At 39.1% G+C, this 16007-nt stretch overlaps 1 protein-coding gene across 12 annotated transcripts in view; it reads left to right on the top strand.

Annotated features, from left to right (window-relative positions):
* dync1i1a (dynein cytoplasmic 1 intermediate chain 1a) overlaps positions 1-16007 on the top strand; it is a 73220-nt gene that overhangs the window by 46911 nt on the left and 10302 nt on the right. For all 12 annotated transcript variants that reach the window (XM_084738999.1, XM_084739005.1, XM_084739000.1 and 9 more), the window contains 4 exons: positions 4947-5093; positions 7373-7486; positions 7692-7825; positions 9977-10121. In XM_084738999.1, coding sequence (XP_084595125.1) covers positions 4947-5093; positions 7373-7486; positions 7692-7825; positions 9977-10121 — 540 coding nt within the window. The remainder of the gene's footprint in view (positions 1-4946; positions 5094-7372; positions 7487-7691; positions 7826-9976; positions 10122-16007) is intronic.

Raw genomic sequence — 16007 nt, 5'->3', positions numbered from 1 at the left:
GGCTCATTGCCTTGTTAAATTCAACAATTCTTTATTAATTTTAGCTCAGTGTAAAGGAATAACAGTTCCCGGATAATGCTCGCCTGCCTTGATGACTTGATGACGCTTTACTGCTGTTTTTACACTTTTTTTCAACAAACAAGATATAGCACATTTTGTACATTCTTGTAGGTGAATTAGCTGAGTTAGCTGTTTCCCCCATGTTTCCAGTCTTCATGCTAAGCTAAGCTGTTGCCAGTAGTCTTAGATTTAATTGACATCATGTGAGACTTGTATTGACTTATCACCTAACAATCAGCAAGAAAGCAAATCTTGCTTTCTATTAAATCAAAGTTTAATAGAAATATAACTTTTAGATGTTGTTTATACTTCCTTCTCTCTGCTTTCCTGTTTCTTCCAGAGGTTTAACATAATTTGTAGTTTCCCGACTTTTTAAAGAGGCTGATAAATGGCTGTGGTGGTGGAATCACGTGTGCGTGTGTGCATACTTCTTATTGGATGTGTATGTTTGTGTACAGAGATGACAGGGTAGGGCTTGGGTTCATTAGCCCAGTGATGGAGGGGGAGCAAACCTCAGACAGCAGCCTGTCAGACGACCACGGAGTGTAAAGGTCATCTCAAAACTGTAGGATATTAAAAGTGATCTAGTTGAAGGCAGTCTTGTCCATGCGTATTTGAGTGCTTTGAGTATGAGTGCTTTAGTCCTAACATTCCAGCTGAAGTTTCCTGTTAAAAAACCTTGTTTTAGTACTTAAACACATAGGCCAAGTTAGGAATATTTTGTCCAAATTAAATTAGATGGTGCAACACTTGCAATTTACGCACATTTTAATGTGCAAATTGCCTATGACAATCAAATCTTGTGTGCTAATGCCTGCTAAAAAACCTTTTATCTTTTTTTAATCTTGACTGTGTAGATGACCTTTTCGGAGCGTGCCTCCTTGCCGGCTGACGAGCGACTTTATTTTTAACCACCAAAGTTCAGTTTATTTTGAGTCTTGACATCTGAAGCGACTCCCAAGCCTTTCGTCTGGAGGCCGTGACGCCTCAGAAGAAACAAAAAAGAAGGAGAAAGAGTGTGCAGTGTTTTCTTTCCCTCTGGTTTGTTTTCCAGTCTCCTTTCAAAATGAACTGGGGTTTGGAGTTGGCTGCTTTGCACATGGTGTGGTGGTGGAGACGGAGAGAAAGAGAGGGGATCACAAGGGAGAGACATGAAAAACAAGACAAATGTTATACTATTGAAGACTTGTAGGTTAAGTCAGTTCAGTAGGATCTTCTTATTGAGCTACTGTAAGCAAGAACAAATGTTGTGACTATAAGTGAACTCTTTGTTTGATGCTACCTTTGCACTGTTACATTTCAGTGTTTCCAATGAATTGATTTGCTGTTGTTCGGTAATATTTCCTCCATCACATTTAATACATTTTGATTTATAAGAAACTTGTGAAAGAAAGTCATGATGGCTGAGACTTTCCAAATGTGAAATTCAATACAGCAGTCATTTGACCTTTATGGTATTAAACCAAGACTGTTGTCATTTCTAATTTCAGAAGTTACACAATCTTACAAATAAATACCACAATTTGTAAGCAAAAAAACTCACAGATGCTTAATTCAATCCAGTTAGGGGTTTTTGTACTGCAGCCTTACTGGTATGGCCAGTAGATGTTGCTGGTTAATGTTGACTAATATTAGCAAGCTTTATCTAGAATGTAGCAGCAATAGCTGTATGGTGTATTTGAATATACTAAAAGGCCTTAATTTGTATTTGCTGAGCTGAATGAACATTTTTTAGCCTAATGGAGCTTGCTAAGTTAAAGTATATCAGTTGGTGCAAATCCTGTATTGAAATCAGCTTTTGTGATATAATTTGTTATGCTAAAAGGTAAACAAAAATACCTCAATAAGAATGAAAGAAATCCAATACCACAAAATGAACTCATGAACTCTCTAAAACCTATTAAACAATATTAAAATTTAAGAAAATTTTAGTTTGAAAATTGAAAATTGCCATCATGTGGCAGAATTTACTTTTTGTACATAAATTCTCCCTGAGAAATGTAAATTTCTGAGTGACTCTGTGGTTAAATGTGTTTGACAGGTCTGGTGGAGGAATGTTACTAAGTACATTTACTCAAGTACTGTACTTAAGTAGAATTTCAAATTACATCAATTTTATGTTTCTTTATAGTTCTGCTCAACTTTTTTCTCTACTACATTTGCCTGACAGGTTTACTCACAAGTTACTGACATGGAGCATTTTTCTGCACAGTGGTTACTTTTACTTTTCATGCTGATAACAGCTGATGATACTTACATAATTTTACTCAAATAAGGTTTTGAATACAGGGCTATTAGTTGTAGTGGAGTATTTTCACAGCATGGTATTAGTGCTTTTACTGAAGTAAAGGATCAGAATAGTTCATCCGGCACAGGTCACCTCTCTGAAGATCATATGGTCCCAGTTTGAGGTGTGTGTTGTTCAGCTGCTGCTGAGTTACACTGTAACTATGCTCTCCACAGAGTTTATCATCTTCCGCTGATTGTTGTTGGTTCATGATTTTGTGCTGATCAGGTCCAGCTTCTTTAATTCCAAGCTTCTCCTGTAATGTTCTCCTCTCAAAACACCTTATTTATAGTGATTTCACATAATTTTTATGTCATTCTAGCAGCTGATGCTCATGACTCCTCCGATTATCACACATCTCACTTTGTCATATTTAATGCTTGATGTAGATTGAGCCACCCAGAGGGTGATTGTGTGTAAATCAACAGTGTTAAACTGAATGCTGAGGGCGCAGCTAATGTGCGCTCCACCAAGCTCCTATCTCTTGTGTTAAGAGGATCGAACTGCGCATATGCAACTTATAACAAGAGTCAGTAGGCAAAAAACAATGTAAATCATTTTAGATTCAAGATTAGACATTTTACTCACCAACTACACAATATCATCTTTGCTCATGTAAAATAGTACACAGTAAATATTTCAAAGTAATTCAATCTTATTCACCGAACTTCTAGGACTTCAGTTGACCAGCCACCACTGTTCATTTTTCTTATGAGTTTGGTTTTAATTAGTTATTTGACTCTATAAAAAGAAGGTGCCATGTCATGATTGAAAGGTGAGCCTGTTTGGGCAGAAACTGGAAAGCACGGCTCCTCATCTGACTGCGACTGTGCAGACAATGACATCATCAGCATCAGCACAGGATGGCAGCACTCGTATCCACAAATTTTGGCTTAATTTTTGAACAGCAGGAGGAAGTGTAGATGTGTTGTCCGTCTTTATACAGCTAGTGGGTCAGAATCTCTGCTGTTCAGGAAAGGTTGCATAGTCTCTCTTTTTGAGCAATATGTCAGTGGTGGTGAACATTAAAGTCACCAGTTAAAAGGTGCTACTGTTTGTAGGCAATGTCTATTTTTTGGATTATTGGCAACCTGAGGTACTTTTCTTAAATAGAAACTAATTTTCCTACCTATGTAGTAATGTCTCCGCCCCAGTACTGCCATGACTACGTTGAATGTGCGTGTGATGTAAAACTTACAAAACAAAACTTTACAATGATGTAATTACTCTGGAATAACTGTATAGCTATGCTTATCTACAGTTAGACAAGTGGCACCCTACAGCCTCAGTAGTTTATTAATACACCACAGTGTTTGTTGTTTGTGGTACTCTATTATAAATTGGATAATATCTGTGTTTTAAAAGAGGTCATTCCCATGAGGGGATTCATGTAAGCTAAAGCTGTTTACTAGAAGGACTGTTATAGTGGTCATTAATTAATTTGGAATTTCCCTTAATTTCTTAGAATCATATTCATTATAGTTTTACTGTCTTTACAGTAGTAGTATCATTGGGCTTTAGACCACCAACCATTTAAAACATTTGTACTGTGTATGTACTGTGAATATATTAGCATAAATCTTATTGCCTTGTTAATACAGTGATTTATTTGGGGGAATTCTGATAATTAATAACAAGCTTTGCTCCTAAACATGGTCTCAGAGCTGTTGTTTCAACAATAAAACGTCTGACGTACTGTTTTCAGGAACACTAAAACTGTCACTGACAGTTCTTCTGACAAAATTTACAACCATATTAGGCAACAATGTTTTTGCGAAATGCACCCTGCATGTTGTTATAGTTTGACTGTTTTTAATTGTGCTGCGTGTCTCTGAGCTTCTTGTTTAATGCTCTCTTGGCCCCGTCTTGCCTGTAAATTATCGTTCCCCTCAACATGATCATGCTGCTTTACTAGATGGATGGATGGAGGGATGAATTTGTGACACCACTTACTCGCCTGTAGCACCACGATGCTGAAACATTTTCTCATAACTCCATGGCACAGATGCTCCATTGGCTCAGGGTCAAGGGAGGCTAGCTGCTGCATGCAGAAGCCCATATGGGACAAGCACTGAAGAGGAACCAAAACTCAATAAACACGGCACTGGGGAGGGAGGGAGTTCAAGGGTGCGCTTGTCATGATGGAGGCTACAGTGAGCGCTCCAGTGGCTGCTGGGGTTTTGATGCTGTAATGTGAAACGGCTGGGGCAAAGAGGACTACAATTCCCCTCTTTGTCTGGTCTCCGCCCCAGCGTCACCCCTCTCTAGTCTCCTCGGCGGACCCTCACCGTAGCCAGACTCATCATCTCCCTCGCCGTCTATCTCCCCACGTCTGCCACCCATCACGCCGCCTTGATCACTCATTCTCACTCATGCTTCGTCTAGCGTTACAGTTTTCACTTCATATCTTTCTTAGTCTGCTCTTTTCTCACCGTCTGCTGTTTAATCTCCACATTTCATCTGACCAACCATTTCGATTCCCAACATGTTCATTGTTGGTTCATGATAATATGTCTTTTTCCCATAAAACTTCACACCAGAATAATATATATTATGCTTCTGCTATCTTACCCTCTTCTCTCTCTTTCTGTTTTCTCAGTCTCCTGTAGTGTCTGTGGGCTTCGCCAGGTTCCATCCCAACCTGGTGGTGGGGGGGACTTACTCGGGACAGATCGTCCTGTGGGACAACCGCAGTCACCGTCGAACCCCTGTCCAGAGGACTCCCCTGTCCGCTGCTGCACACACTGTAAGGCTGGCTCCGGTATCAATATGACATACAGTTAAAGTCCAGTACAACAATTCTGAGCAGGGACTCGACTGTGAACTTGCAACACTCATCGGTAAAGCTGCAGCAGGGTTTACGTAAGCCTGCATATGTCGTTTTTTTGACAGTATCACGTGTAGTTGTCCACCAGTTGAAAATATCAACAGACAAAATATACAATAGAAAACATGCTAGGGCCGCGACTAAGGATTATTTTTATAGTTGATTAATCAGTTGATTATTTTCTCAATTAATTGATTAATAGTTGTTTGGTCTATAAAATGTCCTGTTTAGTTTAGTTTTGTTTTGTCCACAACCCAAAGATATTCAATTTACTGTCATAACGGAGTAGAGAAAGCTAAATATATTTTGACTTTTTTCTTAAAAAAAAATGACTCAAATCAGTTTTCAAAATAGTTGACAATTAATTTAATAAGCAATTAACAATCAGTTGATCTATTAAATCATGCAGCTCTAAAAGAGGCGAACTAGACCCTATTAAAGATTTAAAATATTTAAAGTAAATTATTTGTGGTTATTTTCTATTCAGTGTTGAAGTTTGTTGCTCTCTGCACATATGTACAGCTGAATTAAACAGTGTCTTACAAGATTGACAGTAATTGGCAATCTGGGAATATAAATCTAGCATGTTAAATTAACATTTAACCTTTTGTTTTATTATATATGATTAGATGAGGAAAGGACAAAGAAATTAAGTTTAAAACTGCCCGGTAGTTGTTTTACACAGTCAAAAGTCTGTAATATTAGCAGCCTTATTGACCACCAAATAAAAAGCCTAGTATGAACTTGTATGCCTAGTCTGAGTTGCAGTAAACAGCTAATATTTTCAGTTTTGACACATTTACAAAAAACATATAAAATATTTTCAAGACAAAATATCACATTTTGATAATAAGTTAATCTGTTAAGTCAATCAATAAGCAGAAATGCCAATTATGTGCTAGTGCCAGCTCTTAAAATCTGAAGCTATCCTAATTTTCCTGGTTTTCTATGAATACATTTAGTTTTTGTTGATAAGTTGATTCTGGACAGTCACCATGGGCTATGGGAAATTATAATGTGACATTTTTCAACATTTTCTGACATTTTTTATAGACTGAACTATTAATTGATTTATGAAATAATCCTCACATGTTTATTCAATAATGAAAACAACTGTTAGTTGCAGCCCTGGTGAAATAAGCTCTGACCTAAATGAAACAGCCCCCTGTTGTGCTTTGATTGTTACATAAAACAATTATTAAAAAAAAAAATATATTCAGTAGGAACATTCCAGCAGAGAGTTAAAGGTTTAAAAACATGCCATATAAACATCCTGATGTACAGATACGAAATTATATCACATCATACTGTTGTTGGTAGGGCAGCATTACATTTTTCACATGATAATGACATGTCCTTGTAGCTTTGAGACTGATTATTTTTCCACAGTTGAAACACACGTACACACACGCACACACACACACACACACAAACACACACACACACACACACACACACACACACACACACACACACACACTCACTCTAGACATCAGTAACCGCTCAGTTTAGATGCTCCAGTGAGCTCAAGGACCCTAACAAATTACTGACCAATATACACCAGCAATATCTCAAGGGGCTGCACATAATCACTGACACAGAAGACATGTACACGTACCCCCACCCTGGAGCATTGCACTTCATGCAATGCACTAGGTTTAAACCCCAATTATGAGGCCGTTGCTCTCGTCCTCTCCAGTCAGTGTGTCCAGCCAGCTAGCTTGGTGCTGATTGCTGAATGGGTTCTTTGTACTGCAGACACACAAATCAATTACTGCCCAGTAATGACATAATGCCTTCACTGCTGTGGATTTGCAGCAGGAGCGCACGTCCCAAACGGAAGGAACGACTGCTCACTGGCATGTGAGCTGTCTGTGAGCGCACTGGTCCACACAGTATCTGATGATGTCATGTGTTTAAGGGTTAAATTACATTAGCATTTCAGGACCACTTTAAAATCTAATTTTATAATATTAGCGTATCAAATTTTTGAAATATGTCCCTGACAATCTACTAGAGTCAGAAATTATCCAAATATACAAGATGCAAAATGTGTAGAGAATTAGATGAGCATCATAGAGTTGAGGTAAATTATGAGATATTGAAAATGTTGTCTCTTGTATTGTGCAAATGTGTATCTCCGCCCATCTGATCCATTTTGCATCCCTGTGTGTCTTTATCTCTTTGTGTGTGTGTAGCACCCAGTGTACTGCGTGAACGTGGTCGGCACCCAGAATGCCAACAACCTGATCACTGTGTCCACAGACGGCAGGATGTGCTCCTGGAGTCTGGACATGCTCTCCCAGCCACAGGTACACACACATCCGCACACAGTCCACACAACCTGCTGACAGCTCGAAAATACTAAGCGAGTCAAGTGTTGAGTTGAAGCGGATTTTGTGACTCAATGCTAGATAAAATGATTTGTTAAAACGGAGAGTGGAATGTTATTTCTGTCACTGTTCTGATGTGTGTATATAGGCTCACATTAATGCTTCACTCTGCGTGTGTCTGTAGGAGACCATGGAGCTGGTGTACAATAAATCCAAACCTGTGGCGGTGACAGGCATGGCTTTTCCCACAGGAGATGTTAACAACTATGTGGTCGGGAGTGAGGAGGGCACTGTGTACACTGCATCCAGACATGGCAGGTTCGTGGACACACACACGCAATGCACCAGTCAAAGCAAACATAAGTGATCCAACATGTTTTGTTTAAGTCTTAATGCAGTTCTTATGTGTATCTCGATACACATTTTCTCGAAAATAACATACCATAAATTTTTAAAGCATATGAGGATATTATAGGATATGATACAGTGCTGTAGATTAAACTGCCTGACATGCATGTAAAGTAGTTAAAATAAACTCAACCCTAAACATCTACGGCAGTAAATGCTTACCTAGACATAAAATTAATTCAAAAACATCACATATATAATAATTAAACACTGCAGCTATAATGCTTTGTAGTGGAGCTAGTGCTGGGCAATATTGACCAAATCACATATCACAATATTTTTGCCCAAATACCTCAGTATCAACTATGAACATGCTTGTGCTCTCACAAGTATAACAATAACAAGTTATTTAAGCCTAACTAATGCAGTGAGTAGCTGCTCATTTCTTAAACGACCATGTCAGAGGACATATCTTGTGGTCGTTTAAAAGATGTTACTCTGTTTCAGAAGGGTCAAATTATTGGCCTGCATCAAGCAAAGAAAACAGCTAAGGAGATTGATGAAACTACTAAAACTGGGTTAAAAACTGTCCAACGCATTATTAAAACCTGGAAGGATAGTGGTGAACCATTATCTTTGAGGAAGAAATGTGGTTGGAAAAAAATGTTGAATGATCGTGATTGGGGATCACTTAAACTTTTGGTGAAATCAAATCGTAAAAAATCAACAGTAGAACTCACTCGCTATATTTATTAGTGAAAGGAAGAGCATTTCCACGCCCACAATGTGAAGAGAACTCAAGGGCTTGGAACTAAGCAGCTGTGTAGCCTTAAGAAAACCACTTATCAGTGAGGCTAATCAGAAAAAAAGGCTTCAGTTTGCTAGAGAGCATAAAGATTGGACTCTGGAGCGATGGAAGAAGGTCATGTGGTCTGATGAGTCCAGATTTACCCTGTTCCAGAGTGATGGGTACATCAGGGTAAGAAGAGAGGCGGATGAAGTGATGCTCCCATCATGCCTAGTGCCTAACATACAAGCCTGTGGGGGCAGTGTTATGATCTGGGGTCGCTTCAGTTGCTCAGGTCGAGGTTCAGCGAAGTTATGTGGCCAAAAAAATGAGGTCAGCTCATCTGAATATACTGAATGAGCAGGTTTTTCCATCAATGGATTTTTTTTCCCAGATTGCATGGGCATATTCCAAGATGACAGTGCCAGGATTCATGAGGTCAAATAGTGAAAGAATGGTTCAGGGAGCATGAGACATCATTTTCACACATGGATTGGCCACCACAAAGTCCAGACCTTAACCCCACTGAGAGTCTTTGGGATGTGCTGGAGAAGACTTAACGCAGTTGCCCGACTCTCCCATCATCAATACAAGATCTTGGTGAAAAATTGATGCAACTCTGGACAGAAATAAATGTTGCGACTTAGCTTATTGAAATGATGCCATGGTGAATGTGTGCTGTAATCAAAGCTACAGGCAGTCCAACGAAATGTTCAAGTGTGTCTTTTTTCGGCCAGGCAGTGTATGAACACAATGCGATTTTTGATAAATAATCATCAGCATTGTGGCTATAATGACCAGGTGGGTAAAGACAAATAATAGAACGGCTAGAACAGCCTCTTATGTTCAGAAATTACATCACATTACTGTACTGCAGCCTTTAAAACCAGGAAAAGATTTATGTCATATCACAATGTAACAACAATTTCTTGTCTCATATCACAATATTGATATAATATATTGCCCAGCCTTAATACAGTTAGAATTATTTTAGATCAGAGTAAAATAATTCTGGAAAAAATATACATTTTGATAATCAAAAAACACTGAGGTTTTGTGTTTTTGCTTGTTGCCTTGGAAGTAATGAAACAAGTGGAACTTCTTAAATTAGAAGTTGGGCTAGAATTGTTTTAGAAAAAATAAATTGATTATTTTCTCTCAATTTAAGGAGGTAATTGTTTCACTTTTAATCAAAGCTCCCTTACTGTGCTGCAAATATATTTTGAACATCAGCGTCCTCAGTAAGGCGCCAACAACTTCACAGCTTTAAATTTAAACAAGTTCAGGCCACTAAAACCTCACGTACCTGAACCACCTGTGTATCCCCTCCTCAGTAAGGCCGGTATCTGTGAGATGTTCGAGGGCCACCAGGGGCCCGTGACGGGCATCAGCTGCCACAGCGCAGTGGGCGCCGTCGACTTTTCCCACCTCTTCATCACGTCCTCCTTTGACTGGACCGTCAAACTCTGGAGCACCAAGGTATGCGTGTGTGTGTGTGTGTGTACACGTGTGTGTGCCTGCATGTGCATGTGTGCGTGTGCACAAGAGAGCAGGAGAGAGAGAAGATGTGTGGGGGGTTGATTGTAGAGATTGTAGAGAGAAAATGTGTGTGTGTGGGAGAATGAACCAGTTAGTGAGGGGGAGAAGCTGAGTCCTGTAGGGGAGCAACTTCTTTGAAAATCAGTCTTTCTTTCACTACTTCTGTGTGTATGTGTGTGATAATACGCTGGATAAGTTGTGTTACTGGCTGTATGGATACTGTGTGGGTGTGTAGTGAAAGTATTCAATAGTAGAGTGACACAATTAGGGTCTTTGACAAGCTGCTCCTATTGCGCCACAAATTGTTTTGGTACCCTGATTATTTTGACCTGAATTTAGCCTGTCAGGAAGTTTCCTCCCAGGCTGTGCGCTGCCCCCCTGAAAGATCAATTAATGAAATGCTGTACTTTTATAGCTGGAACAGAACAGGTGTACAGACAATATGACAGAAGCAGGGTGAATGTCTTTGCAACACCAGAAGAAGGTTTGCCTGTAAGGCCTAAAAACTCCACACCCAGAACAATGAATGTGACAATAATGATATGAACATCCACACCGATGAACAATAACGCTCTGTAAACAGTGTTGCCAGGAACATGCTGCACGCTTACTCTGTGCCAGCAGCTTGGGAAAATGGATATTGATGACTTGCTACTGCTGTTCGCAAACTTCAACAAGTCAAAAGGAGTTAAGAAAATCCAGCACTCTGTAACAAGAGTTGTCATCTTTTGAAGACAAATCGTGTTCATTCACTCTGCAAGAGTCAATATTATAGTATCCTGGCAACCATCAAAGAGGACATTAGTAAAGACGAAACAAACTTCAGAGAAATTGGTGGCATCATATTGCTAAAAAGTTGAGGTGTTCACCCTTATTGTATGAAACAAAGAAATGCACAGTGCCTCCCGCAGGTCTGTCTTTCAACAACCTTTGCAAACATATTAACACTGTCAGTTACATTATGCTTACCGGTCCTGAAGCAATGTTGTGAGTTCATCATCAGACTCACCAAGAGCTGTCTACAGTTGTGGAAAGTAATCCCAATGTTAACTCCTGTTTTGATTCTGTTTCTATCGATTCTGTCTTTGTGACCAAATGTAATTTTTGTGCCGCCGGCGCAGTGCTACTTCTGCATCCTCTTAAGTACAGACTGGATGCTACAGTGACTCACTATTACCTCCTTGAGGTACAAAGTAGTGTTATGAAACAGGATGGCCCAGGGCTAGCTGGTTAGCATGCTAACTGACGTAGATATAGAAATTTGAGACAACATCTTATTCGTGTTAATCTAACATATAGTTCCTGTAAAGGAGAGAGCTAGTTAATGGTTGAGTCTCATTTCCAGGTCATCAGATTATGGAAGCTTTGGACTGGTGGCTTGAAGTTAGTTGATTGTTGAGTCTTCCAGTTGTGTTGATTTGTGAAATACTGACTTTTGGGATTGAGATTCAGAAATCAACTGTTTTACCGAAAAAAAACTGAAAACTAGGAGGAACAGAAGTCTATTTTTCTCACAGAACACTTGAATTTCATTATGCTTAAAGGTTTTTGTGGCAGATTTGCCCAATGACACCAAAAATAAGCTGCCTACCCCAGCTTTAAACACTGTGCGCCTCAGTGAGTGTTCGATTCACTGACGTGCACTCAGTTGATGTAACTCAGGCACACTCCAGAGGTGGGCACTCCTCCTCTCGCTGGTTTTTGAGTGACCTCGTCCACTAAGGGCATTTGTTCTCCTTTCAAACCAATGTGACGAATTCCATTTCAGTGGCAGTAAAAAGCAAACTGTCACTGTTTCTGTCAGAGTGAGTGTTGGAGAATAGAAAAGTTAGCTAATACATTCAAAGGCACTTCTGTGGGGGTTGGTGGAGAGACACAGAGGTACAGACAGTGGAAATTCTGTGATGAAAACAGAATTACAGGATAAGATTTCATTGTTAAATTCACACAAATGAGTGGAGTGGAAATGAGGAAGGATTTGTTAGAATAAAGAAGCAAATGAGAGATTGAAGATGGTCAGAAATTAAGAATGACGTCTGACCAAGATGGAAAGCATATAGATGTAGCAGTACAGGTGATGCAGAATGCACACAGGAATATAGAAAGAAAGAAAATGGTGCGAAAGAGGAAACTGAACAGAACAGTCAGCAGGAAAGAGTGAGGGGAAAAGAGCCAGGAGGCACTTTAAAGACAAAAAAATTTAATATTTAATAGCGGAGGTGACGCTAACATGGAGGGACAGAGGGATCAACATGAGCAGGGCGTCAAACAGCAAACACAGCCAGGAATCAAAGAGAGACCTATTCAATATGAGGAAAAATACATAATGCATATTGCATAATTCCTTCAGCTTTATGCAAGATCCAGTTACAGCTTTCATACTTGGCTGTGACAGGCAGTAAAGCACTCTGATGAATTTTAGCTCATGTTTGCATGCAGCCAGTCCATAAGTCTTATGCGAAGGGTCCCGTGACACATATTAAAACATTTCTGTGGATTTTCATCAGAAGAGTGTGTTATTTTTCAGGATTTGGGAATTCCCTTTCCTTTGAGGGGCACCGCAGGAATGTGCGTCTGTCTCTTATCCCACATAACCCATATTTGTGTGTGGGCAGACAGAATACCTGAGTTTGTGTGTGTGTGCAAATATAGACGCACCACTCGCGCCTCACGTGCACCTTAAGCAAGCTGCCTTTGCTTACCTAAAATCCCCTCGGGGTTCGCCTTCAACCCAACTGTTATAACACACACACATACATATATTCACAGCGAATTCTCTTTGCATTCACACGTATGTTTGCCCTCATGGTTCAAAAAGGCTGTCGCACAGAAGTCTGCTGATGTTTTTACACTCAGCGGTGCAAATATTGTGGTTAGTGAAAGCATTTAGCCGGCCAGAGTGTGAAGACGTTGCGACAGCTGGGAGTGGGTTTGTGACTGTGCATAACTTGAACCCTTCTTGCTCTCTTGACCCCAAAACCAGCACCTACCAAGTGATTGGATGTAGCATAATCATTCCACTTTTGCTCTCTGAAGAAGTTAATTAAAGGCCCACATCTCTGTCAGTTCAGGTTGATTGTTAACAAGAGTCTATGAAGTGAAAATGAGATCTTGATCTTCGGTCAAAGATTGTGTTGCGGTTTTCTGTTTTATTGCCGTTTGCGAAATATTTTCTAATTTGAGGACAACATCTCAGTGCCCTCAGTGTGCAGGCATTAAATCTGGTGTGAAGCTGCCAAGCTAGTGTGATGCATGTGCAGTCAGGATGGAACCGGCGAAATTATATGACTACTACAGAGACGAGATGGTTTGGATCCCTCTGGAAGTCCAAGTGATGAAAGGTTTTCTGAAAGACTCTGTCATAGTGAGTGTGAGTGATTGTAAGAAGTACAGATGAGTATTAAGCCCAGGCATAAGGGGAAAAGAGAGAGAGGAGGAAGTTTTTTTTAAAATTTTGCACCTAAGGAATAAAGTTGAAATGTCAGGAATTAAGTCAAAATGTTGACAGAATAAAGGTGGAAATAGTCCTAGGCAGACCAAAAATTAAATCTGAGAAGGAAGATTTTTGTAGAATAAAATTAAAATAATATTTTGAGAATGAAGTCAAAATAGTATTTCAACTTTATTCTCAACATTTCAAGGTTATTCTCAACATTTTAACTTTATTCATGACATTTTGTTATCCTGGACATTTTTGACTATACAACTTCATTCTGGACATTTCAAATTTAGTCTCAACATTTCGACTTTATTCTTGACTTATTCTGGACATTGCAACTGTCTTCTCAGCATTTGAGATTTATTCTTGACTATTTAATTTCATTCTCGATATTTCAACTTCATTCTTGATATGTCGACTTTATTCTCAACATTTCGGAATTACTCTCGACATCCAACTTTATTTTTGACTATTCAGCTTTATTCTGGAAATTTCAACTTTCTTCATGACATTTCCACCTTATTCTCAAAACTTAAAATTAAAAAAAATCCTCTTCCTCTTATTTTGTCTACCTTATACCTGACCTTATTACTCCACTGTAGAAAAGTCACCTCACTGATTGTTTAATTTTAGGTGGATTTTTATCAGTACGGATATCAAAGCCAAGGTTAGAAGACACATCAACATGTAAAGTATTAAATACTCAACTTGCATCCAGTCTTTTTCTAAACTGCATTATGTCAATAAACTGGGATCACATTGTGATATAAACTGTCAGTATCCAGTGTTTCAGTGATAGTTTTCCAGTTGAAACGTGCTAGAAGCTCCTTAGCTTCTCAGCAAAGGAAAGATAATGACAAGCGGTTGCTTCATGTGCGGCGCCACAAGGATTAAGCTTCATTTAAAGATTAGTTTTAAGACTTGTTGCTCCAAATCGCCTTATTTAAGATAGGAAGATTATGGACAGACTACAGTAAAATAGTAGTTTACATCTTGAATAGTCAGTAGATACAAGGAAGACTTTACTCATCTCTGTAATGTGATGTGTATATGGCCAAATACATCATCAAGGACGTGTTTAAGAAAGATGGCTTGAAGTTGCAGTGAGACACATTATTCAGCAAAGGCGTACGTGAAAATAAAATGATGTATTAAATGCAGTTTGGTGATGTGAAATACCCAAGACTTAGATGAGAAAAGGACTATAGTTACAAAGTGATGGCGACATGGACTAAAACAAGGAGAGGTTAAGAGAGAGATACAACATATAAACAGGAATCGCTCAGCTGATCGAATACTGAAACTGTGAGATGGAGTAAAATGACCTCTGCTGTCACCCCGCCGGCTGGAAAACAGGTTCAATCGAGGCTTGAAATTGGCTCGGCTCTGTTTGTTTGTGTTTGTGTGTATGTGTGAGCTACTATCTATCTGCAGGTCTCACAGCCTTTCAGAACAACCGTGGAGTGAAAGAGTAAAGGTGATGGAGAAAAAGAGAAAGAATGAGAGGAGGAGGAGGAGAAAGATAGAGAGAGAGAGAGAGAGAGAGAGAGGGGGGACTACATTCTTTCATTTGTTCTTCCAGCCAACCTGTCTCCTCTCCTCCACTCCTCCCACTCTACCTGTCAGGAATGCAGTTTGTAAGCCTCTGGAATCCAAGCAGCCGGTCTGAGAGACTGAGACAAACACAAACACACACAGTAAATGAAAAGTCTTTGGGTTTTGGACTGTTGGTTGAACAAAAGAAGAAATTTCAAGATGTCACTTTGGACTCGATAAGGAAAATAATCATTAGTTGCAGCCCTATTTAATTAATCCTCCATCTTTTATCACAGTACTAGACGTAGTCTTCAGCCAAATCAGTGTGGCTCAGATATCACCAAGTAAAAACAATCAGGCCACATACACAATAATGGCGAGTTTGGGTGCAAAAGCTGTATTTTTACAGTAACATGCACATTTTTGGTGTACTTCAGAAGGCCATGTGTTCCCTAACCTCTGACCATAATCTAAAATGTCTGAAGAATTAATAATTTGAATGCTTTAACCACTTTTATGAGTTTTTATAATCCTGCGCTGCTTTTGAGGACATTTGTACTCCCTACCTTGAAAAATAAAAATAAGGTTCTCTCTGAAGAAGAGTCATAATTTAATAAGATCCGGCTGCTCCTTGTCTTTTACATAAGTAGGAACTCGACTGTCCATTATTACTTTTCACATTTTGTTTTTATTTGTTTTTAGCAAAACTTGGGATGAACTTCTTTTGTCTTATATCACTAAACCCTTCTTCAATAAAACATACTTAACAAAAAGAGGTGGAACTATAGAAATACAAAACAAAGACATAGCACAAACTGTTTAGTATTAGATTATCACAGATATATTGGTAT

The sequence above is a fragment of the Lutjanus erythropterus genome, chromosome 16 (genome assembly GCF_056507025.1).
Source record: "Lutjanus erythropterus isolate fLutEry1 chromosome 16, fLutEry1.hap2, whole genome shotgun sequence".
NCBI classification, from domain to species: Eukaryota; Metazoa; Chordata; class Actinopteri; order Lutjaniformes; family Lutjanidae; genus Lutjanus; species Lutjanus erythropterus.
Note: the sequence above shows the minus strand (reverse complement) of the source record. Positions and strands in the feature narration are given on the sequence as shown.